This window comes from Bos javanicus, chromosome 3, assembly GCF_032452875.1.
Source record: "Bos javanicus breed banteng chromosome 3, ARS-OSU_banteng_1.0, whole genome shotgun sequence".
NCBI classification, from domain to species: Eukaryota; Metazoa; Chordata; class Mammalia; order Artiodactyla; family Bovidae; genus Bos; species Bos javanicus.
In genome coordinates this window covers 120,784,247-120,799,686 of record NC_083870.1, presented here as the reverse complement: position 1 = coordinate 120,799,686, position 15,440 = coordinate 120,784,247, and the positions used below count along the sequence as shown (strand labels likewise).

Genomic DNA, 15,440 nt, shown 5'->3' with positions numbered 1-15,440 from the left:
TGTAAGGAAGGTGTGTGTGAGGACAGTGTGTGTGGGGACGGTGTGTGTGGGGACGGTGTGTGTGTGGGGACGGTGTGTGTGGGGACAGTGTGTGTGGGGGACGGTGTGTGGGGACGGTCTGTGTGGGCATGGTGCGTGTGGGGACGCTGTGTGTGGGGACGCTGTGTAAGGAAGGTGTGTGTGAGGACGGTGTGTATGTGGGGATGGTGTGTATGGGGACAGTGTGTGTGGGGACGCTGCGTGGAGGGACGCTGTGTGGGGATGGTGTGTGGGGACGCTGTGTCAGGGGACACTGTGTGGGGGGACAGTCTGTGGGGACGCTGTGTGGGGGGACAGTCTGTGGGGATGGTGTGTCGGGGGACACTGTTGGGGACAGGATGGTGCGGGGAGCCCTACAGGTGGACGATGGGGGAAATGGTGGGGGACGGGGTGTGTGTGGGGACAGCTTGTTGATACGCAGCGGGAGCTGGCCTGTGGGGACGGCACCCAGAGGCCCTGGGATTCCCACCCCTTCCCTCACTTCCCAGGGCCCCTCCCCAGGCTCTGGCCCAGTTGTCCTGCTGGTCTTGCCCTCCCCAGGCTCCAGGTACCCTCTCTCTGCCTCCAGTGTCTGTGTCCCCTTCCTCCCTCGGTCCCCTCCCACCCCAACCCTCCTGCAGTCAAGGGCCCCTTTCAGCCTGCCGAGTCTGGGCCACCCGCCCAGCCCACCGCCCTGGGGCATCAGTGAGAGTGGGGGTCAAGAGGCTGGGAGGGAAGGACCACCAGGAGGGGGTAGGAAGGGAAGGGGGGCGACAGGGAAGGAGGCACTGTCCGGGCTCTCACAGGTGGAACGGAGGCGAGGGTGGTGAGGAGGCCCCAGGGTCTGACAGCACCCCACTCCTTGCACTCCCCACTGCAGCCCGGTCCTCAGGGGACAGAGTGCTCCCCGCACACCCCACTGCAGCCTGGTCCTCAGGGGACACAGCACCCCACACACAGAGCTTCGGGCCTCTGTGAGCGCCCACGTGCCCCCCAGGGCCAGGGTCAGCAGGGACCCCTCCCGCCCTCCACGCTGCCCCCGCGGCCTCCTCGGGGGCTGGCTCCTGGGAGTGGCCCCCTGTTCACCACGGAGCCTCCTCCGCCCAGTGCCTTGCTTCGCCGGAGATAGTGTCTTTGATGCTCTTTTTCCACCGTTTCAGTTTTCTTTAATGTTTTCCCTTCACAGCAAACCCCGGTGTCAGAGCCGGGGCTGAGCGCCAGCTGTCAGGCAGTTTCTGTCTCTGTCATCTTAGCTGACGAGACCTACGCACCGCACGGCTAATATCAGCAGTTTCGTTTTTCCTGTTTTCCATTCATTAGAACAACATGCTTAGAGCGAAATGTGGTGAATGACCCAGTGACTTAACAAACGTCGGGGCTGGGCGGCCAGGCTGGGCTCCTGGAAACCCCAGGACCACCCCCAGCACCGATGGGCTTGGGAAGCTTCTGCAGGAGGAAAGAGGTGGAAGTGAGGCTGCCCCCCCGCCACTGCCAGGGTCCTCCTGAGAGCCGGCCCCCAGAAGCCCCCCATCCACTTAAGGCCAGAGGGACCACCGAGGGCGTGGGGAGGGGCCCAGCGCCCTGGGTAGGACAGGAGGCACGGGTCGCAGGAGGGCCTGGAGGAAAGAGCCCAGAGCCTCGCCGCCCACCTCCACTGGGGAGGTTGCCCACCGCCATGAGGGAGGTCTGGCAAGGCAGGGGCCCGCCCAGCACTCGCTGCCCCCAGCAGAGCGGGCTCCGGCAGTCCATGGTTCAAGCACAGTGGCGCTGGGACCTGGGCCCAGAGAGGGCAGGACTGGCCGGGGGAGGGGGACAGAAGACCCTCCTCCCGCCCAGGGGGGTCCTGGCTTCAGGAAGGGGCAGCAACACAGAAGGAGCCGAGAGCCTCCCCGGGCCAGGGGGGCAGACCCACCTCCTCCTCCTCCGGCCCGTGTCTCGCTCCTCTCCCCCTCTGTCTGTCTCGGTGCAGTGTGTCTCTCCCACCAGGAAGAGGGGGTGGGCTGGGGGCGGGGCCCTCCGCCCGCCCGGGACAGCTTCCTCTCCTCTCCTGCGGCAGTGGAGGCTGTGAGCGGCATGCCGGCGGGCAGGCGCCCTGGGCATGGGGACCCCGCGGGCGCTGTGGCCACTCGTCTGGGCCGTGCTGCAGCTGGGCTGCTGGCCAGGATGGCTCCTAGGTAGGTGGGCCGGGGCTGGGTGGCACGGGGTCAGGGCAGAGCCTCCCCTTCGCAGTCTCCGGCCGGTGGGACCGGGCCCCCGAGGCCCAGCACGCCCCCGGCAGGGTGCTACGCGGCCTTGGACCGGTGAGGGGCCCTCTCTGGGCTCCGGCTGCTCACCTGCCGTCCTTGCCTGGGGTGGGCCCTGTCCTCGCTGAGGGGTGGGCCCCATCCCCCTGGGGAGCAGGCAGGAGGGCCCCGCTCTTGCCGGGAGGCCTGAGGGACAGGCGGACTCGCGCCCTCCCTGTAGGATGACAGCGCTGGTCTGCCAGAGTCCAGACCCCGGGCCCACCTGTGTTTTCCTGCGGGAAAACGGACTGGCCGTTTCCCTGAGGGCAGAGGCTGGACGGCCTGACGGTGTTTCTGCAATTATGTCAGCGAGGTCCCGGCTCCAGTAACACCCATTCAGCCCCCATCCCCTCGTGGGCCTGGGCCGTGCCCCACTGGGTCTGTGACAGGCGCCCTGGGGCACAGGGCCAGGAGCGTCTGCAGGGCTTCCAGAAGGGGCCTGGCCCCAGCGCCCTGTACAGGCTGTTCCCCAGGAGGCCCTGCAGGCCCACAGCCAGAGCCTCGTGGTCAGGGAGGCGCCCCTCCTGGCTCCCCTTGCCCTCAGCCGCTGTGCCAAGTCCTGCCGGAGGGGAACACCAGGGAAGGGGGCTCCCAGTCGGCCCTAGGGCTGTTCCTCTGGACCTCACTGGGCTCCGGGGGCCAGGGCCTTGGAAAGGCCACAGGGAGGGGTGGCAGCCCTGACCCCCTGGCCACCTGTCCTGGACTCCAGTGCCCAGAGCCCTTCAGGTGTCTGTGCCAGGCCTGGGCCTGGCCAACAGAGTGGGACAGCTGGACCTCCCTGCTCTCCTTCCTCCCCTGGACTTGCTCACCGTGGACAGAGCAAAACTCAAGGCTGTGGTCAGTGGTCCAGAAGCCTGTGGTCACAAGGTGCCCCGTGGGGAGCCCTGGGGGTCCAGGCACGGCGTGGGGAGGGGTGGAGACTGGGTGCGTGTCGCCCAGGAAGAAGGGCCGAGGCTCAGGTGGGGGTGACTTGCCTCCCGTGACTTGCTCCCCTCCAGGGTCCCTTCCCAAAGAAAGGAAGGATCAGAACGTTAAAGGGGTCGGCACTGGGGAGCTTGGGACAGATCCCTTAACTGCTTTGAGCAGAAATTTTCCCACCGCAGCTTGGGGATAAAATGCCACTGTACAGTGTCATGAGAACTCCGTCTTGTAAGAGCTGTCTGGCTCTGCCTGTGACATACTTTTTCTAAGTCAGATTCTTTATTTTTTTCAACTTACAATCTTGAAAAGTATTTGAAAGATACAAAAAAGTACAGAAACACAGCGATGAACACCCTGCACCCAGCGGCCAACCATCGACCCTGGGTCAGTGTGCTGGGGCTGCCGTGGCGACCCCCACCCCAGGCTGGCCACGTGGACCTCAGAAGCCTGTGGGCTGGTGGCTCTGGAGGTGGGAAGTCAGAGGGGCCTCAGGGTCTCAGGGTTCTCTCTGCCCGAGGCCCCTCCCAGCCCCGGGCAGCGGTAGGGATCCCGGGTGTCTCTGGGCCTGTGGACACATCACCCCAGCTCTGCTCCGTGTCACACGGCGTGCTCCGTGTGCAGGTCTGTCCATGTCTTCTCCCAGGAAGGACACAGGAGCGGCGCGTTAGGGGCCACAGACCAACTCCTCATCTCACCCGATCCTGCCAGCAAAGACCCCGTTTCCCATAGGGCCGCAATCTGGGGGCTGCTAAACGCCTGGGTCTGGGGCCGCACAGCCCACAGCCCTCTTGGTGCACACACAGCAGTCACAGAGCCCCTAAGGCCCAGGGCGGAGGCCTCGCGGCAGGCCCACCGTTCAGACGCCCCTGCGTCGCGAGCCTGCCCTCTGCCTGGCCCCTTCCCGGATGAGCTGAGTCAAGGACCCCGCCTCCTCGGACCTCAGCAGGCGTCCCTCTCCCTGGTTCTGTTGGGCCCAGCATCCTTCTCTTCTTTTTGTAATCAAATCTCTATTTCATTTCCGATATGGAAATCCTTAGAATTAGGATGTTTTGAGGTATAACTGGCATGCCTCATCATATTCATTTCAGGTATACCATGTAATGATTTCACACTTGTATATATTCCAAAACGATCATCAGAGTGGGTCTGGCTAATATCATCACCATATACAGGTACCAGTTTTCTCTTATAAGGAGGACTTTCAAGATCTACTCTCCTAGGTACTTTCAAATATGCAGTACATATTATTAACCCAAGCCCCCATGCTGCAGGTCACACCCCAAGGACTTATTTATACCTGGAAGTGGGTACATTTTGGCCGCCTTCACCCATTCGCCCACCTCAACCTCCGGCAATGATCGTCCCTGGTGGCTCGGTGGTAAAGGACCCACCTACCAACACAGGAGACACAGGAGACGCTGGTTCCATCCCTGGGTGGGGAAAATCCTCTGGAGGAGGAAATGGCAACCCACTCCAGTATTCCTGCCTGGGAAATCCCACGGACAGAGGAGCCTGGCGGGCTACAGTCCGTGGGGCGCATGGAGTCAGACATGCCTGAAGCAACTGAGTATGCACCTCTGGCAAATTTCAGTCTGTTCTTCGTACCCACGAGCTCGATTTTTATCTTGCTTTGTTTTGGGTTTTTTTTGTTTCTTAGTTTTTTAGATTCCACATATAAGTAAAATCAAACAGCATTTGTCTTTCTCTGTGCAACTTACTTCACTAAGTATAATATTCTCCAGCTCCATCCATGTTGTCGCAAGTGACAAGATTTCATCCTTTTTTGTGGCTGAGTAACCCACTCCAGTGTTCTTGCCTGGAGAATCCCAGGGACAGGGGAGCCTGGTGGGCTGCCGTCTATGGGGTCGCAGAGTCGGACACGACTGAAGCGACTTGGCAGCACCAGCAGCGGTGCTCCACTGTATAAATGGACCATATCTTCTTTATCCGTTCCTCTGTCCATGGGCACTCGGCTTGTGTCCACATCTTGGCTGTTGTAAACCATGCTGCTATGAACATGGAGGTGTGTGTATCTTCCAAGTGAGTGCTTCGGTTTCCTTCACATGAAAACCGAGTGAAATTGGTAGATCGTGTGGTAGTTCTATTTTTAGTTTTTCAGGAACCTTCATACCTCGCACCAGTTTCCAGTTTTCTCCACATCCTCTCCGCCACTTGTTACCTCTAGTCTCTTGGATGACGGCCGTTCGGCAGCTGCGAGGGGCCGGCTCGCTGTGGTTTCTGTGTGCGTCCCGACTCCTGCTCGCCACCGATGCTGAGCGCCTTCCATGTCCCTGTGGCCCACCTGCACATCTTCTTGGGGAAAATGTCTCCTCAGGTCCTCTGCCCATTTTTTAATCAGATTGTTTGACTTTTTGCTATTGTTTTCAGAATTTTTTATATGCTCTGGGTATTAACCCCTTAGCAGATGTATGATTTGCAAGTACGTTCTCCCATTCGCTCGGCTGCCTCTTCAGCTTTTGATGGTGTCCTTTGCTGAGCGGGCGCCCTTTGGTCCTATTTTGACGGTGTCCTTTGCTGAGCGGGTGCCCTTTGCTCCGATTTTGACCCTTTGGTCCTATTTTGACGGTGTCCTTTGCTGAGCGGGCGCCCTTTGGTCCTATTTTGACGGTGTCCTTTGCTGAGCGGGTGCCCTTTGCTCCGATTTTGACCCTTTGGTCCTATTTTGACGGTGTCCTTTGCTGAGCGGGCGCCCTTTGGTCCGATTTTGATGGTGTCCTTTGCTGAGCGGGCGCCCTTTGCTCCGATTTTGACCCTTTGGTCCGATTTTGACGGTGTCCTTTGCTGAGCGGGCGCCCTTTGCTCCGATTTTGACAGTGTCCTTTGCTGAGCGGGCGCCCTTTGATCCGATTTTGACCCTTTGGTCCGATTTTGACGGTGTCCTTTGCTGAGCGGGCGCCCTTTGCTCCGATTTTGACAGTGTCCTTTGCTGAGCGGGCGCCCTTTGGTCCGATTTTGATGGTGTCCTTTGCTGAGCGGGTGCCCTTTGCTCCAATTTTGACCCTTTGGTCCGATTTTGAAGGTGTCCTTTGCTGAGCAGGCGCCCTTTGGTCCGATTTTGACAGTGTCCTTTGCTGAGCGGGTGCCCTTTGGTCCGATTTTGAAGGTGTCCTTTGCTGAGCGGGCGCCCTTTGCTCCGATTTTGACCCTTTGGTCCGATTTTGACGGTGTCCTTTGCTGAGCGGGCGCCCTTTGTCTGATTTTGATGGTGTCCTTTGCTGAGCGGGCGCTCTTTGGTCCGATTTTGATGGTGTCCTTTGCTGAGCGGGCGCCCTTCGGTCCGATTTTGACGGTGTCCTTTGCTGAGCGGGCGCCCTTTGGTCCGATTTTGACGGTGTCCTTTGCTGAGCGGGCGCCCTTTGGTCCGATTTTGACCCTTTGATCCGATTTTGACGGTGTCCTTTGCTGAGCAGGCGCCCTTTGGTCCGATTTTGACGGTGTCCTTTGCTGAGCAGGCACTCTTTGTCTGACGCAGCCCCACGCGCCTATCTTGGGTTGTGCTGCAGGTATGGGCATTTCTGAAGGACCCAGGTAGGGCGTGACTGTCATTCACTTGTAGGAGGTCACAGACATGCTGGCCCTTCTTGGGGCACCTGTTGGGGACCCCACGATGGGGTCACTCCCTCCGGGTCCACTGCAAAGGAGAGGAAGGCGCACCTTTCCCTTTGGGATGAATTGGAGACCCAAGGCAGGGACCTCACAATCCATGAGCAGTGCTTTCAGCACCGCAGGTGGGTGTTGCCCACATCAAGCATCAGACAGCAGCTGTGAGATGCGGTCTCTGAGGGCACGCTGAGCCCTCCTCAAGGCTCACAGCCCATCACACCCAGTCCTCCCCCAGGCTCTCTCCCCGCTGACCCTGCTAGGGCTCAGCTTTCTCCTCAACCCTCTTCTCAAAGAGGAAAAAAGGCCTGGGGGCCCCTCGTTGACATTCTACTGTTACAGAAATAGCCAACATTTAAACGCTCAATTCATAAATGATAAGAGCCGACTTCATAGGTGTTCCTACCGCAGAGATAAAGTGAGGCCCCGCCCCGGACTCGGGAAGAAGCTCGGCACCGCCTCCCACGCCAAGGCTGAACAGGGGGACACGTGCATCACAGGACCCAGGGCCCCCAGCTGTCCGCCGCCCCGGGCTCCCGCCCCGTCCTCCGTCTGCTCTGCGCTTTTTCTGGACTCTTGCTCAGAGGAGCCCATTTTTCTCCCTCTGGGGGCCGCCAGGTACCCCATGAGGGTCCGCTCTGTGACCCCACACCCCAGCCCGGCCCCCGGGGCCCCTGACAGCCAAGGCCCTGGGAGGCGAGTGCCCCGTCGGAGCTGGGTCCTGAGCACCCAGAGGGGACGGGCCGCCCACAATCACTGCCCCGCAGGCACCACCCTTGACTGGGCCTCAGGCCCGGCGGCCTCCAGCCCCGGCCTCCAGCCACAGGGTGAGGCCCGGTAGGGGTGGGGTGGGCATCTGGGAGGAGGCAGCGCTGTGCTGGAGGAGGGGCTGAGAGGCAGCGGGGGTTCGCAGGGTCCGGACGGAGCAGGGCCTTGTCGGCCACCAGCAGGGACCTGCCGTCCCAGGGCCTGAGCAGGCCGAGGGCAGCTGTGTAGAGACAAGGCTGGCAGCCCAGGGTCCAGCTCATCCAGTTCCGACTCCATGAGGCCCCACAAAAGGTCACAGATGGTCACCGATTCCGGCCGGGGGGACTGCTGAGGGCCTGACCTGAAGGCGGGCAGGCCCCCCTCCCCAGACACGCGGCCCGCCAGCAAATGTCCACGAAGGGGTTCAGAGCAGGGGCCCTGCTGGGGGTGCCACGCAAGAGTGGGCTCACTCAAGGCCTCGGCAGGTGGGACAAGAGGTGGCGTGGGTGTGGCGGGTGGGGGCACAGTCTGGGAGGGCCAGTCTAGGGTGTCTGTGAAGCCCCAGACTCAGGCTCGCCGCAGGTGGGAGTCAGGGAGCACCGACCAAGGGCCATGTGCACAGCAGGGCTGGGCTGGGCCAGCGGAACCAGAGCCAGTGTTCTCAGCTCGGTACACCACCACCACCGCACAGCTTTGACCGAATCTGTGCTCAGCTTGTACGTAAAGCAGCGGGGTGGGGTTGGGAGGTCCTCCACAGAAGCCAGGAGCCGCCCTCCACAGGGGCTGGGAGACCCCAGGCCTGGAGGAGCGTTGTGGGGGAGGGGCGCTGGGGCAGCTGTCCGCAGACCGAGAGCTGGGTCCAGACCGGGCAGCCACAGGCCTGCCACTCCCTGCCATGGTTCTCAGGGTCCCATGTACAAATCAGGAGCCACCCTGCACCCTCCAGCCACAGGGCGCCTCCTTGCGAAGGGGGCACCACGTCGGCCTCGACTCCGAGGGGGATGTGACGGACATCTCCTAGGAGGGGTGTCATCCCCCCACCCAGCCAGCGGGTGGGTGAGGGCGTGTACACCCACGCGGGCGTGTGGGAACGTGCATGTGTGCGTGTGTCAGCGAGCAGGTCCCTGAACGTGATGGGGCGGCCCCCAGTGGGCCTTGGCAGGCCGTGGCAGGCCTGGTTGGGGGCGTGCAGGCAGAGCTCAGACCCACCCTCAGATGAGCGATGGCCCCGCTGGCCTCTGAGCGCCAGTCCCCGAGTTGTGGCAGTACATACAGAGGGTCTCTCGCTCACCGCCTGGTCAGCAGTGCCCGCTGTGAGGTGGGGGGTTCCAACAATGACCCTGTCCTGAGATGGAGCTTGTCCCCCTCCACGGGACGCCCCCAGGGGTTACCCACCCCCTCCCCCGCTCAGAGCAGGCAGGACCCAGGGTGCTGGAGCTGGGACCGTGGGGCTCGGACCTGCAGGGACTGGCAACTAGGATTCAGCAAGGGAGAGGGTGGAGGCCCTTACCACCTGGGGCAGGGGGCAGAAATGAGGGCCTGGAGATCAGAGCAGGCCCCAGGTCAGTACAGTCAGAGGACAGAGTCCCACCATGGAGCTGTCTGTGAGAGGTGAGCGTCCTGTCCCGGGACCGAGCGTCCTGTTCCCCGGGCTGAGCGTCCTGTCCCCGGGGACGAGCACGCTGTCCCCGGAGGCTAGCACGCTGTCCCTGGGGCGAGCACGCTGTCCCAGGGGGCAAGCGACCTGTCCCCGGGGGCGAGTGCGCTGTCCGCGGGGGCGAGCACCCTTGTCCCTGGGGCGAGCACCCTGTCCCTAGGGGCGAGCACGCTGTCCCCGGGGGCGAGCACCCTGTCCCTGGGGGTGAGCGTCCTGTCCCGGGGCCGAGCATCCTGTCCCGGGGCCGAGTGTCCCGTCCCCCGGGGCTAGCGTCCTGTCCCCGGGGGCGAGCACGCTGTCCTCGGGGGCGAGCACGCTATCCCCGGGGCCGAGCATCCTGCCCCGGGGCCGAGCGTCCTCTCCCTTGGGGCAAGCGTCCTGTCCCCGGGGACGAGCACGCTGTCCCTGGGGAGAGCACGCTGTCCCAGGGGGGAAGTGATCTGTCCGCAGGGGCGAGCGTCCTGCCCCGGGGGGAGCGTCCAGTCCTTGGGGCGAGCGTCCTGTTCCCAGGGGCGATCGCGCTGTCCGCGGGGGGGGGGGGGGGGGGGGCGGGGCGAGCGCCCTGGCCCCGGGGGTGAGCGTCCTGCCCCGGGGGCGAGCAAGGCTCGGGGGCAGAAGCACGCGGCAGAGCCTCCTCATTGGTGGGGCTGAGGGAAGGTGAGGGGCCGGGGCCGGGGGCTGTCCCTGCCCACCTCACGCCCGCTCTCCCCACAGAGGCCTCCAGCAGGCCCTGGAGCGCCCTCACCTTCTCTCCCCCCCGGCTGGTCGTGCCCGAGGGAGCGAATGCCACCTTCACCTGCAGCTTCTCCAGTAAGCCGGAGCACTTCGTCCTCAACTGGTACCGCAAGAGCCCCAGCAACCAGATGGACAAACTGGCCGCCTTCCCTGAGGACCGCAGCCAGCCCAGCCGAAACCGGCGCTTCCGCGTCACGCCGCTGCCCGATGGGCAGCAGTTTAACATGAGCATCGTGGCGGCCCAGCGCAATGACAGCGGCGTCTACTTCTGCGGGGCCATCTACCTGCCACCCCGGACGCAGATCAACGAGAGCCACAGCGCAGAGCTCATGGTGACAGGTGTGGGCGCCAGAGACCCTAGCGCGGGGCAGGCCCCTGGGAGCCGCCAGGGCAGGGTGGTCTTGGGGTCGCCAGGCTTCGTGCCGGGCCTGCATCCCACTCCCAAGACCGCGGTGACCCCCGTCCTCGCTCTCCACGGCTGGAAGCACCCCCCAGATCCACTGTCCTTGAGGAAGGGGGCTGGCAGGGAGGCCTCTGAGGGTGACCTTGTGCTTGGAAGCCCTGCCCAAGGCCAGGCTTGGAGACCGCGTGTGTGGGCCTAGGACTTGGAGGAGAGGACCGCTGGGTGCCCAGCTCTGATCCCTGTCCTCCGGCCCTGCAGAGGCGGTCCTGGAGCCGCCAACGGAGCCCCCCAGCCCCCAGCCCAGGCCTGAGGGCCAGATGCAGAGCCTGGTCATCGGCGTCACAAGCGTCCTTCTGGGGGTCCTGCTGCTGCCGCCGCTGATCTGGGTCCTGGCCGCGGTCTTCCTCAGGGCCACTCGAGGTGACGGGTCCCCAAAGGCACTGCTCCCCGCCTCTGCCCCCTGCCCCCTCCCTCGCGTCCTGCCCCAATCCTGTCCCCTCTGTGTTCCCCATCAGGGAGAGGCTGGACTGGGCCTCCAGGGCCGGGGATCCCTTCGGAAACCCCTCCGCTGGGTCTGCTGGATGCTGGCCCTCCCTGGGGCCTGCTCTTGGGAAGGAGGGGAGGGAAGGCAGCCCCCACCACGGCCGTCACCCTGGCTGGACCTCAGCCAAGGCACTGAGCTCTTCTAACTGCCGGGCACCCGAGGTGACAGCCGCAGTGACACGCCCGCGTGGGTGTCGTCTCGCCAGGGAACCGCGCCTCCCTCCCTCAGATGTGTGAGGGGACGTGCAGGGACCACTGACGGTGCACAGCCGCGGCGGCTGGTGGAGGGCCGCTGGGCTGGGCTGCACAAGACGCCCAGGAGCCCGCCGGGCCCTGGGGCTCAGACAGCTCAGGTCCCAAGAGGGCTCTGGGGGCTGGTGGGGAGGCCAGAGGACCCGGCGCCTTTCTGGGGCCCAGGGACTCCCGAAGCCCCAGCTCACGACTGCAGGGCCTTGGGGCTCCCTGACTCGAGTACTTCCCTGCAGGGGGCTGCGCCCGCAGGAGCCAAGACCAGCCTCCGGTGAGTGTCCTTCCCTTCCCACCACAGTCAACCGGTCAACCGGGCGGAGCCGCCTCAGAACAGCCACGCCCCTCGCCCAGCATCACTGCCTGTTCCAGGAGGGGTGTGTGTGTGTGCGCTCGCAGGCACGCGCGGAGACCGGTGACCATCCCTCCCTCTCTCCCCTAGAAGGAGGGCTGCCCCTCTGTGCCGGCTGTCACAGTGGACTACGGGGAGCTGGACTTCCAGTGGCGGGAGAAGACCCCGGAGCCCGCGGCTCCCTGCGTCCCGGAGCAGACAGAGTACGCCACCATCGTCTTCCCAGGCCGCAGGGCGTCCGCCGACAGCCCGCAGGGGCCCTGGCCACTGAGGACCGAGGATGGACACTGCTCCTGGCCCCTCTGACTGGCTTCACAGGCTGGGCAGAGTCCTTCAGACCCTCTGCCCAGAGCCAGGGCTGACCGCGTTCCCTGGAGAGGCACGCGGTGGAGAGGAGATGGGTGGGCCACCGAGGGCTTGAGGCCGGCCCACAGGGGACCTCCCGGTACCTGCCAGCGCCTGCCAGCCGTGCCTGGCTCCCGTTTCAAGGCTTGCAGCAATGTCATTGTCCCTAGGGGGGGCAGGAAGCATCATTGTCCCTAGGGGCAAGGGAGGGAGCCTCGCCCAGGACCCCGGGCCCAGCCCTGGACTGAGCTGCCTGGAGCCACCCTTATACATACCCATTGCCTCCCAAGGGAGCCTGGGGCCTGGAGACTGTGCCGTGGCGCAGGCCGGTAGACCCAGCACTCGGGTTCCTCGAGGGGCGCATGGGGACGTGCACGAGGTCAGGGTTCCCCGTGGCCTGTGGCCCCCTCAGGCCCGGAGAGAGCCAGGACAGCGGTGGGCCCTCTGCCTGCAAACACACCAGGCCTTCGTGCAGCCCAGGAAACAGGCAAAGGAGGGAGCTGGCAGAGCTGCAGTCAGCCGCTGAAACCCTCCTGGGGGCGCGGGGTCTCCATGCATCTGCACGTCTCCTGGACTCCCATTCACGGTGCTACTCAGAGGGGTCTCAGCCAGGCTCCCCCCAGGGTGCTGGGCAGGTCCCCTCCCGAGGCCTGCACACGCACTCCGACCGTGTGGCTAGGGTCAGCTCGGCCTGGGTGGGGGGCATGTATCCCATGCAGGGGTCCACATGCCCTGCCCTACTCTGTTACACTGTAATTAAAGAGTGAGAACACTCCAGGAAAGGCCCAGAGTTTCCCTGCTCGCTGTTGGGGGAGGAGCAGGGAGGGGCTGGGCAGGGCTGCAGACAGTGGAGGACACAGCACCGCCCCCTCGCTACCCAGGAGCACACTGGCCTCCCAGGCCCGACCCCCACACTCATACCGCGCAGGAGCTGAAAGCCCTTCCCCAGGACCCCGTCCAGCCTCCAGTGCCCTACCCCGACCCTATGCCATCAGCCTGCCCCCTGCACGCCCCCAACCAAGCTGCCGGGCCTGAATGTGCTGCTGCAGCCCCACAGGCCCCGCGTGAAGCCAGCAGCAGGTTCCAGTCTGTTCCATATGGCGGGGGATGCCCCTGACCAACAGGACAGACACCCCAACCCTGGGCCCGGAACACAGAGGCCCCTCGAGCCCACACCCTGTGCCTGCCACCCCCGGACTGCCCCGGGCCAGGGGAAAGAAACCAGGCCGGGATCCCAGCGGGAACACTGCCTGGGAAGCTTTGCCTGGAAAACCCGGCAGGTCCTGTGGGGAAACAGCTCCGGCAACAGTAGAACCTAGTCCGTGGCAACTGTGACGTTAACATCCAGAAATAAACGGCTTTCATACACCCAGCAAGAACCACTCTGAAGAAAAAGTGATAGAGAATATTCCGCCGACGACAGCACCCAGGCGTAGCTCTCACGAGAACAGCGAGAAGCCGCAAGGGCAGCGCGGAGCACAGGCGTGGCACTGTCCGAGACGTCAGTTCCTCCGAATTTAACACGATCCCAGTAAAACCCACATTTCTGCAACTGTAAGGTTCACTTGGAAAAACAAACAGGCGAGTAACAGCCAAGAAAACCAGGAAAGGAAAGTGAAAGAAAAGCAGCGTCATCAGATCTGAAACTCGGGGTCCTTAAAGCAGTGGCGTTAGCACATGAAAAGCCAGGAACAGGGCCCACGGGGAGCTCTTTCAGGTGGTTTAGGAAGTTTTAAGGGGGACCGGTCTTGCTCGCCCTGGCTTCCATCAGTCCCAGCCCCGTTGGACGCAGGAGGAAAACTGGCCAGAGCCTCACAGGGAGGGCGGAGATGGCTTCCCAAGGTGCCGGGAAGAGAGGATGGGGAAATTCAAGTGTGAATTGGGGGAAACCCTGCAGCGTGGGAGAAAAATCCTCACCAGCACGCTGGGGACAGTATTTAAATATCACGCAGGAGGCTGATACTCCAGTTACAGGAGACAGCAAGGTCACAGACACAGGGGGGAAGTAGGGGAGCAAATGACACGCACACGCCAGCCACGTGTCGCATGTACACATGTGCACACAGGGAAAGGATGCTGGTGTTCACTCAAAATCAGAAAACTGCAGGTCACAGCCACACCTGTGAACCAGCCAACGCGGAGAGCTTGCTCACACCCCAGGCGACTATGCCGGGAAGAGGCCCTGGTGTCGCGGGTGAAGAACCTCGACACCAGAAGGGGCAGGGGGTGGGCTGACAGGGACGGAAGTCCCAGGGGTTCACCGTGCTGAGGGCAGACAGTGGGGCGGCCCGGGGAGGCAGAGGCCCCCAGGCCTGGACTCTGGGCGAACTGGCTCTGGGCCACCGTGTGCAGGGGTACCCAGCCCACGGTGCATTGCAGGCTGGAGCCCGGTCAGGAGCCGTGGGGGCCGCTCGAGCGTCAGAGACGCCACAGTGAACACTGAACATCTCCCTGATTCACACACTCTGAGCAGGATTAAAGACCTCGCGTTCATACCGATACTAGAAAGATTTCAAAGACAAAAGAGCGGGCAGCAGGGGGCCGGAAGTGGCCCGGCCGCGGGCGGGCAGAGCCGGCGCCTGGCAGCCTCGCCCAGCTCAGCGAGACCGAGAGCGGCGCTCAGCGCTGAGCATCCGCCTTCCCGTAACGCGGCCCCGCGCCCCACTCACTTTTTCCGTCCCCGCTCGCCCCGGCGCCCGGCACCGCGCCCACCCCCACCCACGCGGCCCATCGGGCCTGTCCCTGCAGCAGCGTCTGCGCGGCTCCAGAGCCGCGGGGTGAGGGAAGGGGGGCGGGAGCCTCGGGGCTCCCCGCCCCTCGCTGGAGACCTCCCGGCGCGGCCAGCCGAGCCCACCCTGGAGCCCCTCTGCCCAGCAGGACATCCCCCACCTCGCCCCCCGCTGGAGACCTCCCGGCAGGACACCCACCCCGCCGCCCCTCCTCAGCAACCCCCCCCCGACCTGCGCCCTCCTGACCCAGTCTGCTGGGCTGTGGGGGCCGCCAGATACCTCAGCACAGGAGCCCCAGGTCCCCCGGGACTGCTGGCGGAGGGTGGGGCTGTGGCCAAGGGTCTCCAAGGGAACCCAGCTTAGGCCACTGAGGCGGGGCTGCCGTAGGGGCGGGGCCTGGGCCCTCAGCCCTCGTGGACGAAGGCCTCTAGGGCCTGCGGTCCTGTGTGGACTGAGGGAGGCCCCTGCGGTCTGCGGTCCCCTGTGGATGGAGGGAGGTGCCTGCGGTCTGGGTGAGGTACCTACGTGTTTGGAGGCTTCAGAATGTGGGGACCCTCCTGAAGGCAGACACAGAGGTGGGGGGAGCCTCCCTGCGGCCCTGTACCTCCACCCAGATGGTCTGCCCCATTGCTGACGGGGGGCCCATGTCTGTAATCCCTGAGCCCCCCACTGTGGTCTGGGGCACACTGCGCCCACCACAGGTCAAGGCCGCCTCTGACGTGTCACCCCCTCAGCCCCGCACCTCAGGCCCGGTCATCTGAGCATCAGGAGGCTCTCAGCCGCCTGCTCCTCGGGCAGGAAGAGGCCCCAGTGGCTCTGAGCACACATCCAGGCAGGTGGC

At 64.0% G+C, this 15,440-nt stretch overlaps 1 protein-coding gene across 2 annotated transcripts; it reads left to right on the top strand.

Moving 5' to 3' along the window:
• The first annotated feature begins 1,750 nt into the window (after window positions 1-1,750).
• PDCD1 (programmed cell death 1) lies at window positions 1,751-12,652 on the top strand. 2 transcript variants are annotated; one of them, XM_061412957.1, is made up of 5 exons: window positions 1,751-2,192; window positions 9,961-10,320; window positions 10,643-10,804; window positions 11,413-11,447; window positions 11,616-12,652. In XM_061412957.1, the coding sequence occupies exons 1-5, from the start codon at window positions 2,117-2,119 to the stop codon at window positions 11,829-11,831; spliced, it is 849 nt and encodes a 282-aa protein (XP_061268941.1). In that variant the 5' UTR covers window positions 1,751-2,116; the 3' UTR covers window positions 11,832-12,652. The 2 variants fall into 2 exon arrangements, with proteins under 2 accessions (XP_061268941.1, XP_061268940.1); XM_061412956.1 differs by lacking the exon at window positions 11,413-11,447 and having other exon boundaries at window positions 2,022-2,192.
• Window positions 12,653-15,440: the final 2,788 nt, after the last annotated feature.

Coding starts and splice junctions, on each gene's coding strand:
- PDCD1 (XM_061412956.1), top strand. CDS start 2,117: ATGGGGACCCCGCGGGCGCTGTGGCCACTCGTCTGGGCCGTGCTGCAG. Junction 2,193..9,960: donor CTGGCCAGGATGGCTCCTAG/GTAGGTGGGCCG, acceptor CTCTCCCCACAG/AGGCCTCCAGCAGGCCCTGG. Junction 10,321..10,642: donor CGCAGAGCTCATGGTGACAG/GTGTGGGCGCCA, acceptor CCGGCCCTGCAG/AGGCGGTCCTGGAGCCGCCA.